The 15,013-nt window shown below is 42.8% G+C and overlaps 1 protein-coding gene across 1 annotated transcript in view; it reads left to right on the forward strand.

The window, feature by feature from the left end:
• Positions 1-15,013, forward strand: part of apbb1ip (amyloid beta (A4) precursor protein-binding, family B, member 1 interacting protein) — a 97,754-nt gene that overhangs the window by 52,006 nt on the left and 30,735 nt on the right. Inside the window, 5 exon segments of the mRNA XM_034166431.1 lie at positions 480-539; positions 810-897; positions 1,155-1,441; positions 3,850-3,927; positions 8,560-8,719. Of these exon segments, the coding sequence (XP_034022322.1) occupies positions 480-539; positions 810-897; positions 1,155-1,441; positions 3,850-3,927; positions 8,560-8,719 (673 nt within the window).

Consider the following 15,013-nt stretch of genomic DNA (forward strand, 5'->3'; position numbering starts at 1 on the left):
CACTAAAAAATATTGTTTTTATAGCATCACCAATCAATAAATTAAACTTTGAGTTTGTCCATCTGTCTGTTGTCTGATTTCCAACAAACTTGACATGTGGATGTAGGGTGACCACGAACTTGCCCTGAAAATTTTCATTCTGGCAAAGGTTAAGGAATTGGATTTTCAACCCAATTTGTACCAAATGTGGCGCACAATTAGGTGGATTCCAGAATTATCCGGGCAAAGACACCCAGGGCGAAGGTCAAGGGTCAAACATGCCTTCTCGCACCCCCACACCAACCCCACCCCTGTGGGTACTAGTACAAAGTATAATTACAGCTTGTTCTGTCTATTATTGACCGCATCCACCAAAGCCTTTGAAGACTCGGGGCCTTGCTCAAAGGCACCTCAGTGGTGGTAACAGGATGAGATTTTGCTTCACGTAGTTTGATCTTTCTGTGCTTTCTCTGACTGCCCTGTGTGTTGCTTTTAACCAGATGGATGACATTGATGCCATGTTCAGTGACCTGCTTGGGGAGATGGACCTCCTCACTCAGGTGAGTTGCTATGACAACGGCACACTTCAATATCAGAAATGATCCAGGAAACGGTAACTTCCAGAAAACAGATTCATTGTCTGGAATTTATACATTCGACTCACCCTTGCCATATTATTATTGCACACAGAAACCCTTATTCCCCCCCAAATAAATTCCACATTGAATGTCTTGGCATTTAGCTTTATTACATTCTATCTGTGTGAATCAGGCGAACTGGCTACAATAAAGGGGTGTATGGAATCCAACCTGGTTTAATTTTCCCCGCAGAGTCTTGGAGAAGAAACCATTCCTCCTCCAGCTCCCCCCAAATCCAATGACGAGTCACACCTCTCTATCGGCTTCACCGACCTAAATGGTAAACTATATCATTACATGCACAGAGTGCTGTCTGGACAGTTAATAAATACAAGCCTGTGTGTTGACGTCTGCATAACAACTACGTCAGTACTGTGGTTTTAAAGAGAAATGCTGAAGATGCAGTGTCTTGCAGAACTGTCGTAGGCTTGTGAGAACTTTGTTACTTTCTCTATTTTAACCTCAGACATTTGCCTAAAAGTTACATTCTGGAGTCCATTCTTATCAAATAATTGTATTTCTGCCCTCCAACACCAGAGTCCCTGAATGAGCTGGAGGACAATGATTTGGAACGCACTCATTGGCTGATTTTGATGGCTGGCTCTCAATGCAAGTGAGAGAAGCTGGCAGCAGAGATAGAGGGCCTGAAGATGCCATCGCCGCCACCATCAGATTTCCCACCCCTACCCCAGGCCCTGAGCATCCAGCCTTCCTCATCCGCCATTTCCCCATCTTCACCAGAGAGCAGAAGCAGCAGCAGCAGTGCCAACACCCCCGCCTCGTCCAAACCGCCTCCGCCTCCTCAGTCTTCAAAGAAGACTACAGTGAGTTACCAAATGATAAAGCATGACAAAGACAAGTGTAATAGCTACAATGAACTTCTGACCTCCCTCCAATATTAGGAACAAGTTTGAGAGTTGGTTTTATCTGTAGATAATTGCTGCAAGAGTTGGAAACAGGAAGTCAAGAAATTTTGAATATCCTTGCATTGTTACACTCCTAAAATCCATCCGCCCATTTTCTATACCTCACAGGGGGACTGGAGCCTATCCCAGCAGTCATAGGGCGTGAGGCAGGGTACACCCTACACAGGATGCCAGTCTGGTTTTATTGCAACTAACAACCATCACCAGTTTGCATCATGTGAATGATCAGGTCAGGAAGCTGGTGTAACCTGAACTCTGGGCTTGAACTCACACTCACCAATAAGGGAGAGACAGATCTTCTAATCATCCATTGCCACATCTGCCACACTACAGAATTATCTTTAGTCCTAGATGGCAACCACCCACGTAGGTGGGCAGTCTATCTCCACCCCTCAAAAGTAGCCATAGATGTGACACAGCCAGGTGAAATGTGGACATAACCCTTGGTCTTTTCTAAATGCTTGGTCCTCAACAATGAGGCACCCGTATGCTGGATCATGCCCCAAAATGTGCAATATTGGCCAAAATGTCATAACTGGCATACCACATGTTGCAAGTGGTACTTCTCATCCAAGTATCCCTAAGTAATCGTTTATATAAAGTTATTCCAGTGGTACCCAGGGATCCTTTGAAGAGACCTCGTACCAAAGACATCGTTGTTGTCATAAGTCACTGAATAGCATCCAAGTCTGTTAACCATACAGTACAATGGGAAGCTCAATGACCCTAAATACATGGACTTGTTCTCCTGCAAAGGCATGGGCATCATAAAACATCTCCATCCATGGACCTCATGACTCCATAAGCTCAAAGACCAAGAGACATGAACGTCTCCACTGAGATAAGTGAATATCTGTACAAGTTCACCACTTTCACCACATGCAGATATAACTTCTGAATGGCCAACTCCAGGAAGTCATTGAAGGCCTGGATTTTCATCTTGAATCAGAACAACCACAAACCCAGACTTGTCACTCAGGTTCTCAAGTGCTGCTATTATGGCATCTATTGATTCCCCAAAGATCCCAGCATTGTCTGTGAAGTCAAGATCAGGAAGCATTTCATTGCTTACAAAGGCACCTAAGCCACATCCCTACCCAAACCCATGCAAGCACAGAACCAAGTAGAAGCCACAAGTCATCCATAACAAATGTCATAATTCACTGGGACTGAGACAGAGACTCTGCCCCCACTTTGCACAGCACTCACCGACCAATGTTCAGTCCATCTATATCAGTTCAACTGAACTGAACGTTTTGTGAAAACCAATATAGGCTACAGAAACACTGCTGATACCTATGTAGTGAAACTAGGATGTGTGGTATCGTGCTGTTATTGTATTCGGATGGTGAGGTCATAGCAACATTTCTTGACAAAGGCCCCGTGGAGGCATCTGTTCCACAGCCTTGTGAAACGTACCAGTGAAGAACCTGCCTGGAACACATCAACACCATCAGCCATCAAGCAGGAAAGAGGATTAATACCAAGGCCTAAAGGAGGGAGGTAGAATGAGGCAGTGGTGCAAAACACAGATGGAGGCTGATTGCTTTAGCAGAGTTTCTTGCATCATCGTTCTGAGGTTAAAAACTACAGCTGTAGCTCCCATCGTTCAGACAAGGTAGAATTTATAAGTAGACACACAGATCCTTTAAAACAGTGCTGCAAAGGATTAATTTTTTATGTGAATCACATCAGTGACATCCTGAGGTGTCAGTGGATGCTGAAAGTACACTGCAAAAGTTGGAAGGAATATAACAGTGCTTAGGCAGTGACGAGGCTGTTTTGGAAGATTTAGTACTTGTAGACGTAGTATCATGTAGCATGTGTCTATGTGTGCGTGTAGTGTCATGGGAACTAGAAAACAATGTATTCAAGCATTGCACGCATAGACCATCTTGTGCATAAAGTTAACGTGACAGACACTTTTTTTTTTTTTGGTCGTATATAAACAGTGCAAAAAAATAGGTTAAAACGACTGGCATCAGCTTATTTTTTGAGACCAGACGATGCCGGGGCCAAGAAGACCAAGACCAAGTTATTACATAGCAAAGCCAAGGCATCAAACACCACCAACGTTTTCTAGTTGTTGGTGTCTTCAACAGTGAAGCACCTATGTGGTGGATCACGACCAAAGAAACACACCGCATCGCCAAAAAGCGTGTTTTTTTTTGTTTGTTTGAAACAGCCACCTGTCTTATCTGTGGCATAGAAATACAATTGTTCAGTACTGGTTATTTGAATTGAGATGCTAGCTTTTAATGAACTACATTTACCACTTCCATTCTGTATTTTGATGTCTTCTTCAGGAAGAAATCGAGGCACAGATAAAGGCGGACAAAATCAAACTTGCTCTTGAGAAGCTCAAGGAGGCAAAAGTGAAAAAGGTAAACAAACCCAGAACTGATCAGATGTTAACTTGAAACAGACTTGCTCTTTAAACACAGCTATCACAAATATTAAAGTAATATTTTGTTCAAGTACACCTTTGATTATGTCAATGCCAAATTCACATAAAGACGACAGAGAGTGTACTTTGTGAGAAATAACACAATGTTGGACAGCCTAAAAAAATGTCAAAATTGAACTGAAAACATTTTCCAACAGCATCCCCAGCAAAGTGAATGGGAGCCGTGTCTGTAGTTCCATGACTAACAACCCTATTGGATCAATAATCACGAATGCACATAACTGGTGCTCAGGTGCGAGTGCATGCTAGAAGTATATGATGCACAGCAAAAAACAAAACAAAAAAAAAAACACGTGCTTCTCATGAGGAAAGCATAGATGACAACTTGTAGGACAAGTGTTTCCCTCCATGTTTTCTGCTGCACATCATGCATTTTGATGTACATGATGGACATCATGTATACATCGTGTATGTTTTTTTTTTAGCATGCGCAAACACCTGAGCACATCTCATTGTAGCGGATTGTACAGTCAACACACCATTCACCTATAATCACATTTATGGGTGATTCTTAGACTACGGGCACTTATTATGTCCTTTGATCATATTGTATGAAAAACAGAAAAAAGGGGAAATTTCACACTTTTTATAGTTATCTTTACAATGAAAGTGTGTTAAGAAATTTGTTCTAGTAGTCTATGATGACTTTTTCACCTTTTTTCAGCATCATTATATGCAAATATTGCCGTTTTGTGCTTGTCCCACACCCAGACTTTTGATCTTCAGTGATAAAAATGAATGGTAAAGAAACGTTTTTTTCTAATGTTTTAAAATATCTCTGAATAAAATATCAGTAAAATAATCAAAACATAATTGGGGTATTCAATGTCATTCAACTGTTGTGATTTTTTTTAAACAAAATGTAGTTGTCCCACACTATTGCTGTAATTTCCACCACAACACTGTAATGTCCCTAAACAGTTTGTATGAAAGATTGTTTGGGTAGTTTCTATGGAGATAAACAGTGACATCATAGCACATGTATATAGCGCCAAATCACAACAAACAGTTGCCCCAAGGCGCTTTATATTGTAAGGCAATGGTGTAGTGGAAATTACATTTACAAGGCCAATACTGCCCGTAGTTAAAGAATCACCCTTATATATGCCTCATTTTCAATAAAATTAAAAGCCCCATTTACAACCCCTGGCAAAAATTATGGAATCACCGGCCTCGGAGGATGTTCATTCAGTTGTTTAATTTTGTAGAAAAAAGCAGATCACAGACATGACACAAAACTAAAGTCATTTCAAATGGCAACTTCTGGCTTTAAGAAACACTATAAGAAATCAAGAAAAAAAGATTGTGGCAGTCAGTAACGGTTACTTTTTTAGACCAAGCAGAGGAAAAAATATGGAATCACTCAATCTGAGGAAAAATTATGGAATCACCCTGTAAATTTTCATCCCCAAAACTAACACCTGCATCATATCAGATCTGCTTGTTAGTCTGCATCTAAAAAGGAGTGAACACACCTTGGAGAGCTGTTGCACCAAGTGGACTGACATGAATCACGGCTCCAACACGAGAGATGTCAATTGAAACAAAGGAGAGGATTATCAAACTCTTAAAAGAGAGTAAATCATCACGCAATGTTGCAAAAGATGTTGGTTGTTCACAGTCAGCTGTGTCTAAACTCTGGACCAAATACAAACAACATGGGAAGGTTGTTAAAGCCAAATATACTGGTAGACCAAGGAAGACATCAAAGCATCAAGACAGAAAACTTAAAGCAATGTGTCTCAAAAATCGAAAAATGTACAACAAATGAGGAACGAATGGGAGGAAACTGGAGTCAACGTCTGTGACCAAACTGTAAGAAACCGCCTAAAGGAAATGGGATTTACATACAGAAAAGCTAAACGAAAGGCATCATTAACACCTAAACAGAAAAAAACAAGGTTACAATGGGCTAAAGAAAAGCAATCGTGGACTGTGGATGACTGGATGAAAGTCATATTCAGTGATGAATCTCGAATCTGCATTGGGCAAGGTGATGATGCTGGAACTTTTGTTTGGTGCCGTTCCAATGAGATTTATAAAGATGACTGCCTGAAGAGAACATGTAAATTTCCACAGTCATTGATGATATGGGGCTGCATGTCAGGTAAAGGCACTGGGGAGATGGCTGATTTGATGCAGGTGTTAATTTGGGGGATGAAAATTTACAGGGTGATTCCATAATTTTTTCCTCAGAATTGAGTGATTCCATATTTTTTTTCCTCTGCTTGGTCTAAAAAAGTAACCGTTACTGACTGCCACAATCTTTTTTTTCTTGATTTCTTATAGTGTTTCTTAAAGCCAGAAAGTTGCCATTTGAAATGACTTTAGTTTTGTGTCATGTCTGTGATCTGCTTTTTTTCTACAAAATTAAACAACTGAATGAACATCCTCTGAGACCGGTGATTCCATAATTTTTGCCAGGGGTTGTAGAAGCGACAGTCTAATAATGGTTTGATGCTTTTCCTGTTGTCATCAAAAAAAAAAAGGGCAGTTTTTGTTTTGACCTAAAATCCACTTTCATCCTTGCAATTGTAATGGAATACAGGTGCATTTATTTTCTAGCTTGATTACTTTATGCATTTCCATGGGTTTTGTTGCCTCCAAAACCTGTTAAGGGATAGATACTGTCATCCAGTTTAATATGCACAAAATAAAATAAAATAAAGTGAATTAAAAAAACAAAAAAAACAAACATGTCACGGTCAAAGGTTTTTGACCAAATGCTGATAAATCTCACCACAGATGACTTTCACAAAAATATTTGTGCAGAAAAGCTTGGCTGTTGCTGATGGTTACAGAAGCTCTCTCTGTGGTCAGAGTCCATCAAAGCAACAAATGAAGTCCTGGTGCAGATTGTGTCAATATGCACATACATGTTTGCATATTAATAAAGTAACCTGAACTTGTTACATGAGGAAGCAAGAGTCATTTAAACCACATGTAAAAATCAGATTGTTTTCCACTGAAGGTCAAGATCTTATAACACGTTCCAGCTTTTTCAATCCTTAACATCTCCGAAAGCCCATGAACCCACATTTTTCTCAACTAAGTAAAGTTGTGAGATGGCGTCATGACTTCTGTAAAACTTCTCTGCTTCAAAGGAAACAAGAATCCACGAGTCTGAAAGGACGTCAGAGTAAAGAGCGTCTGTAACGCTGAGAAGAAATTAGGAGTAAATAAGGAAAAGATGGTTTAAGGTGGTTTGGTTTGACTGGATCCAGTGATGGTCCAGTCAAAGATAATATCAACTTCAATAGTTTAGTTTGTAGTCTTTAATTAAATGAACAGATATTCAATCATGTTTCAAAGACGGATTTAATTTTTTCCATTGATAAAGCCAGAATCTAAACCTTTAACACGGTCTGAATGCAAACAACACGGACATTATGTTAGTCATTTAGAATCAAACCACCTCCTTGAACACAAGCTCGGGGTGATCAGGACTCTTCAACACAGAGCCCTACAGGTGCCCACAACTGCAGAGGGAAGGGCTAAAGAACAACAACTTGTACGGAAAGCCCTCACAGTATGTGGGTACCCATGATGGTCCCTGGACAAAGTGCAGAAGTCCCAGAAAACAGAGAGAGCACATAGACAGGAGACGGAGACAATAAGAAGAGGAGTGTCTCCCCCTTATTTAGCAGGAGTAGGGGAAAAACTACAGAGGATCTTCAGACAGCACAACATCCCAGTTTACTTTAAACCGGTTAACACCTTGAGACAGAAATTAGTTCACCCTAAGGACAGGATCCCTAGTTACAAACAGAGCAATGTAGTGTATTCTATCAGATGTCAGGAAAACTGTAATGAACACTACATAGGTGAGACTAAGCAACCTTTACACAAAAGGCTATACCAGCACCACAGAGAGGGCGCAAATGGACCTCAGTCTGCAGTTCATCTCCACCTGAAAGACACTAACCACACGTTTGAGAACAAGGAAGTTAAAATCTTAGCCAGAGAGAAGAAATGGTTTGAGAGAAGGGTCAAAGAGGCATTCTATGTGAAACAGTTGAAACCCAGCCTTAACCGGGAGGGGGTCTGAGTCACGCTTTGTCCCCTGTTTACAATGGGGTACTCAGGTCAAAGCAGTTTCAGTCTTTTTTCATGGTAATGAGTCATTCACGTCATCAGGAGAGTCGTCAAGGGAGCCATCAGGAGAGGCTGCCGTCCCATCATTAGGAGGGACAGCTGCCCTGTCATTAGGAGGGTGCTTACTAGAGTACAATAGGTGCTAATTAGAGCTATTGTTTAGTCACCAGCCTATAGCAGTCAGCCTCTCGGTAGGAGCGGTCTGGTTAGGTTTAAAACTCCAGCTTTTGTGGCTGTTTATTCTCCTCTACAAGAGTCAAGACAGAAGTCAGACTACCAGAGCAAGAATTTTAGCTGAGGAAGCTTCTGCGATTTGAAGCGAAACGTTCTCGCGTCAAGCAACCCAGTCCAGTCGAAGTTTCAAGCTTCTCTACTATTTAGGATCAGACCATTTCTGCAATAAATTCATAATCTAAACATCTCCATCCAACCAAACTGTTTTGTTTTTGGTCAGCTGGTGGTGAAGGTGCTCATGAACGACGGAAGCTCAAAGACTCTAATGGTTGATGAGCGGCAGAATGTCAGAGAAGTTCTGGACAATCTGTTTGAGAAGACGCACTGTGACTGCAACGTGGACTGGAGCCTGTGTGAGACCAACCACGACCTGCAACTCGGTGAGTAACTGTAGCATTAAACTACAACCACGACCTACAACTCGGTGAGCAACTGTAGCATTAAACTACAACTACGACCTACAACTCGGTGAGCAACTGTAGCATTAAACTACAACTACGACCTGCAACTCGGTGAGCAACTGTAGCATTAAACTACAACTACGACCTGCAACTCGGTAACTGTAGCATTAAACTACAACCACGACCTGCAACTCTGTTAGCAACTGTAGCATTAAACTACAACCACGACCTGCAACTCTGTGAGCAACTGTAACATTAAACTACAACCACGACCTGCAACTCGGTGAGCAACTGTAGCATTAAAGTACAACCACGACCTGCAACTCGGTGAGCAACTGGAGCATTAAACTACAACCACGGCTCTAAGGTCGGCTGCAGTTCTGCCTGCAACTCCAGTAACATTGGTCTTGGTAATCAAAATCAGCTTATGAGCCAATTATCATAATTTGCAAGCAAATCCTTGCGTTACCTGAATACACGCTCATGTTAGAGTGCACCATTTGCAAGGTCCTCTGACAACGCTAAGGCAGCCATTGTTAGTGCCATTCTCATCACTTTGCGCGTGCTTTTATTTCCACCCATATAACTGTAAATGTGCGTGTGTTAATTGCTCATCAGTGTGTCTCTGATGTGCACATCACTTTGATGACTTCTTGCTTTCACACTATTAACAGTGTCCCAGCATCACCTCTATGTGTCGCCAGTGGACCAATAGCTGTAGAAACGTGCGTACACAAGCCATGATCTTTGCGTGATGCACCACAGGTTTGCTTGGTAATTTCACTTTTGATACATCTAAACTTTAGCGTTGAGACGGACATATGCCACCTTTTTGTAAGTAAAAAAATATAAAAAGCAAAAAATACAATGGTAAAAATATCTGATATATATATATATATATATATATCTGATATATATAGACACACACACGAGGTCTGTTAGAAAACTATCAGACCTTTTATTTTTTAAAAAACTAAAATCATGTGCGCTTGCATCAGCCAAGCTTGAACCTTCGTGCGCATTCGTGAGTTTTTCACACCTGTCGGTTGCGTCATTCGCCTGTTAGCACGCTTTGAGTGAGCAGTGGTCCACACCCCTCGTCGGATTTTTATTGTGAGGAAAATGTCTGAACGATTTGGAACTTTGCTGCATCAAATGTTTCCAGAAATTGTGAGAGACAGCCAGGTGGAAACCATTCGGAAGATTCAGACGGCTTTCAGGGACGATTCTATGGGGATCACACAGATTAAGGAGTGTTACAACCGGTTTAAAGACGGCGCACAATGGCAGAGGGCACGCCGCGCTCCGAGCGGTGATTGACAGGCTGAAACGACCAGATCATTTCCAAACTGAACGCTGTGTTGATCTGGGACGTCGTCTGACTACTACAGAAATGGCAGAAGAGGTGGACATACCATTTTTTCAGCACATTCCACTGTTACAGGAGTTTTTGTCATGAAAAGACGTGCAGAGGTATTCACGCGTCGGGATGGAGCCGCTCATGGCGTGGGACAAAAAGCAACACCGTGATGAAGCCTCACAGGACATGTTGTGGCATGTCCAGCTCGTCCACAATTTATTGGATAGTCACACGACTGAAAAGCCACCGAAAGCCGTCTGAATCTTCCGAAAGGTGCAAGAGCTGGGCATGTTACAACATGTCCTGTGAGACCAACACGGAGGTGCTTTTGTCCCGTGCCATTAGCGACTCCGTGGCGAATTCCTCCGCATGTCTTTTCATGACAAAAACTCCTGTAACAGTGGAATGTGCCGCAAAAGTGGTATGTCCACCTCTTCTGCCATTTCTGTAGTAGTCAGACGACGTCCCGGATCAACACAGCGTTCAGTTTGCGCACGAAGGTTCAAGCTTGGCTGATGCAAGTGCACATGATACAAATCCATATAGTTTTTGCAAAAAATAAAAAGGTCGGATAGTTTTCTAACAGACCTCGTATATATATATATACACACACACACAAAGTGTCTGGTACCTACAATGGAATGAGTAATGTGCAATTGAATGCGCAACACAGTTGTGCAAAAAGCAAGTGTGTACAAAATGTACAGGCTGAGGACACATCCGTGAGGGGTGCCGGTGTTGGTGATTATGCTGGCTGAATTCAGATTATTGCAGTCTTGAAGCAGGTGGGAACAGTATTCTAGCTGAGGGACAGGATGAATATGGAGGTAAGAACATCAACCAGCTTGTTAGCACATGCTCTGAGGGCCCGCCCTGGAGCGGTGTCTGGTCTTACCACACGGGGGTCAATCTTCCTCAGTGCTCTTTGCACCTGGTCTGTTGAGACTGTTGGGAGAGGGAAGGGGTGTTGAGTGGTCTGGGGAGTCTGGGTGTGCGCAGGCATGTGCCATGGCTGGAGATCTCAAACCGGGCGCAAAAGGGGTTGAGATCATTCGGCAGGCTGCCTGTGGAGCTGATAGCGCTGGTGGTGGTCCTCTAGTCAGTGATGCGCTGCAGGCCTTGACATATCCACCTTGGGTCAGCGGTAGTGTCAAAGCTGACTAGCTTGGTGGTGGTTGTGGCGGCTGCTGCGTCGGAAAAAGACAATGACCTGTAGCTTCAGAGGTATGAATCCAGTAAATTCAACCCATCTGTGTCAGTTGCCGATGTCCAAAAGTGTCTGTCTGTTGTTTTTTGTTTGTTGTTTGTGCACTGCAGAGAAACCAAAAACACATGAAAAATAACAAAAAGCCAACATTCCAGAGAGGAGCGAGCAAACATGTCTGCCATTGTTGGGGGGGGGGATGTTACTGTCAGATGGACTGTTTTTATTGGCACAGTGAAAATGAACCAGACTCCCACCTAGCCTTCCCTCCGTAGACATGTGGTTTGAATTTGCCGTGTCGGACACTGTCAGTCATCCCGCCTGTCACGCGGAAAGAGAAGCCTTATGATCTCAATCCTCCAAGCTGTCTGAGCTATATTTACTTCAGCCGGTGGCCCTCACATCAGCTTCTCCAGACACTCTGTACCATCTGCTTTCTAACATCAGTACTACACTTACATGCACAAAATCCATATTTTAACAAGTGGTTTTTGCCTGTATATCAAAAACAGGGTAAGGAGAAGAGTCATTAAACCTCAATAAAGGCTCACACAGCTCGCTATTAAAATCTGATTCATATCCTTTTATAAGATACCAGGTTATGAAGCATGTATTGTGGTTTTGTTCAGTGTGAATGTCTGCACACCAACCCGCATTGGATTTGTACAGAGCCAGATGCAGATTTTACAGTTTCCTTTCCTTCTTTTAACAAAGAAGTAGTAGAAGACAGCCCAATATGAGCACCATCGGTGCCAGCAGTTACCCCAGATGCCATAGTGTGAACCAGATGAGAGTCTATAACGATCCCTAGAAGGGATGCCAGCCCATCACAGGTTACTTCCTCAGTGTCCATTTACATCTGGGTGGACTGGGACCTCTACTGTTCAATGCACTGCAAAGTAGATAATAAATCATGACAAACATAGTTAGCTGAAGAGTAGAATCATCAATAAGTTCTGTATTCTCTGGAGTGAAACTTCTTGTTGTGTTGCTCATTCTTCCATTGTATTGTGCCTATTTGCAGCTATATTTTTGGGTGTACTGTGTGAATTTGCAGCAGACTCATTATTAAACTAGAGAACTGCATTCAGAGCGCAAACCTCTGCCAACACTAGTTTCCAATATCACAAAAATTTTACCTTGGAAAAAAATTTCAAGGTCAAAGTCCTATGGGAAGCGGCTTTTCAAAAGATAAATGAGATGTGATCACATATCAGGAGTATGTGTTTAGTTCATGCACTTGAACTTTTTTGGTTTCTGAATTCTTTTTCAGATAATTTTCACAGAACACTGCTTATCTACTGTGCACAATTCGTCATTGCTTTTTGGCACTTGGTTTCCGACTGATAACTGGAAGACAAACAGGCATATAACTGGAACCTCCATCCAACTTTGGTGGTGTAGGTAAATCCATAACAGAAAAATGAGAGCAACTGAGGCACTTTTTATTGAGATATAATGTGAAAAGTATACCAAATGGGCTTTTCAATATTAAATTCAAATGTCCACAAAATCCACAATCCGGATCAGATCTGGATCAAACTTTGTCAGGTGATAGTGAGTGCCAGTCTGCACCTCACCTTCAAATATGACAGTGATTGGGGCACGATTGACTAAGATATATTGTAAAATATACATAAAATGGGGTTTTCAATGTTAAATTTAAATGGCCACAAAATCTGTAATCTGGATCAGATCTGGATCAAACTTTGCCAGTTGATAAAGGATACCATCCCACATAATACTCCCAAATATCAAAGAAATTTGACCTTTTTTGACAGAGTTATGAATATTTATTCAATGTTAAAGATACATATAGGGACTTTACATCGTACACTAACGGCGGTGGTTTTTGTATTTGTTCATGCTGTATTCATTTGGAAGTGTTGTGGCCTCTCTCGGCCACCGTAGAAGCCTCCTGTGGGAAAATAACCAAGCAAAAATACATTTGACTAGGATTTTCTGTAAAGTGCGCTGGAAATGACAAAAATAAACTTTAAATAAGAGGAAGTAACTCTTTTACTTGTTAAATATTTAACTCGTCATTTTTCTAAATGCTTCACGTTACCCAGAAGACATGAGGACTTGTGGTTTTCCATTTGGTCAACACTTTATTTTTAACCTGATGACTGATGATCTGACACACAGATTACTATTTAGAGCACTGCATCAAAAAACTGCATCACTTATGTAACCCTTTCACCATCGCTCGTAAAATATAAAATCACTTCAAGTGTTGCTGCATAAAGCATTAAATCCGTTTAAATTTAAACTTCAATCCAATATCATGTTGGAAGAGATGTCTCCATGTAAATAAACTGTCCGGGGTTAGCAGTGACTCTCACGCTCATGAATAATTAGTGAGGCCATGAAGTACTGGTTTCCTTAAATCTTAATAAAGTACTAATTAACTCATTCATGGACACCATGCAATGATTCGCCACACACAATATCTCAGTTTTCTGGAATTATATTGAACATATGAACCCATACGTGAGCATAAAACATTTCACAAAAAAGGTAAAAAGAAATTCTAATAGTCCCCAAAGATTCCCTTTTTTCCCTTAAAGATTTGGTCAGTTCAACCTGAGTGTAATTATTATTTTTGTATTGGAATCATTGGTGCAATTTAATGTTGGAGCTCATGAAGAACCAGAACCATCATAATTCTGTTTGGGAAAGTTGGAAACAGCTCCTACCATGTGAAAAAAATCTCCCCATGTGTCTATCTGATGAACAGCCTGGTCCACGACCTCACCGACGGCAGAAGAAGCACATCCACAGCAGGAACAGCCTGGTCGAGGACCTCACCGAGGGCAGAAGACGCACGTCCACAGCAGGAGCAGCCTGGTCCACGACCTCACCGACGGCAGAAGAAGCACGTCCACAGCAGGAACAACCTGGTCCACGACCTCACCGACGGCAGAAGAAGCACGTCCACAGCAGGAACAACCTGGTCCACGACCTCACCGACGGCAGAAGAAGCACGTCCACAGCAGGAACAGCCTGGTCCACGACCTCACCGACGGCAGAAGAAACACGTCCACAGCAGGAACAGCCTGGTCCACAACCTCACCGACGGCAGAAGAAGCACGTCCACAGCAGGAGCGGCCTGGTCCATGACCTCACAGACGTCATAAGAAGCACGTCCACAGCAGGAACGGCCTGGTCCACGACCTCACCGACGGCAGAAGACGCATGTCCACAGCAGAAACTGCCTGGCCCATGACCTCACTAATGGCAGAAGAAGCACGTTCACAGCAGGAACAGCCGACCTCACTGACGGCAGAAGAAGCACGTCCACAGCAGGAACAGCCTGGTCCACGACATCACCGACGGCAGAAGACGCACGTCCACAGCAGGAACAGCCTGGTCCACGACCTCACCGACGGCAGAAGACGCACGTCCACAGCAGGAACAGCCTGGTCCACGACCTCACCGGCGGCAGAAGAAGCACATCCACAGCAGGAGCAGCCTGGTACATGACCTCACCGACGGCAGAATACGCACGTCCACAGCAGGAACAGCCTGGTCCATGACCTCACCGACGGCAGAAGAAGCACGTCCACAGCAGGAGCAGCCTGGTCCATGACCTCACCGACGGCAGAAGACGCACGTCCACAGCAGGAGCAGCCTGGTACATGACCTCACCAACGGCAGAAGAAGCACGTCCACAGCAGGAGCAGCCTGGTCCACGACCTCACCGATG

The sequence above is a fragment of the Thalassophryne amazonica genome, chromosome 1 (genome assembly GCF_902500255.1).
Source record: "Thalassophryne amazonica chromosome 1, fThaAma1.1, whole genome shotgun sequence".
Classification (NCBI taxonomy): domain Eukaryota; kingdom Metazoa; phylum Chordata; class Actinopteri; order Batrachoidiformes; family Batrachoididae; genus Thalassophryne; species Thalassophryne amazonica.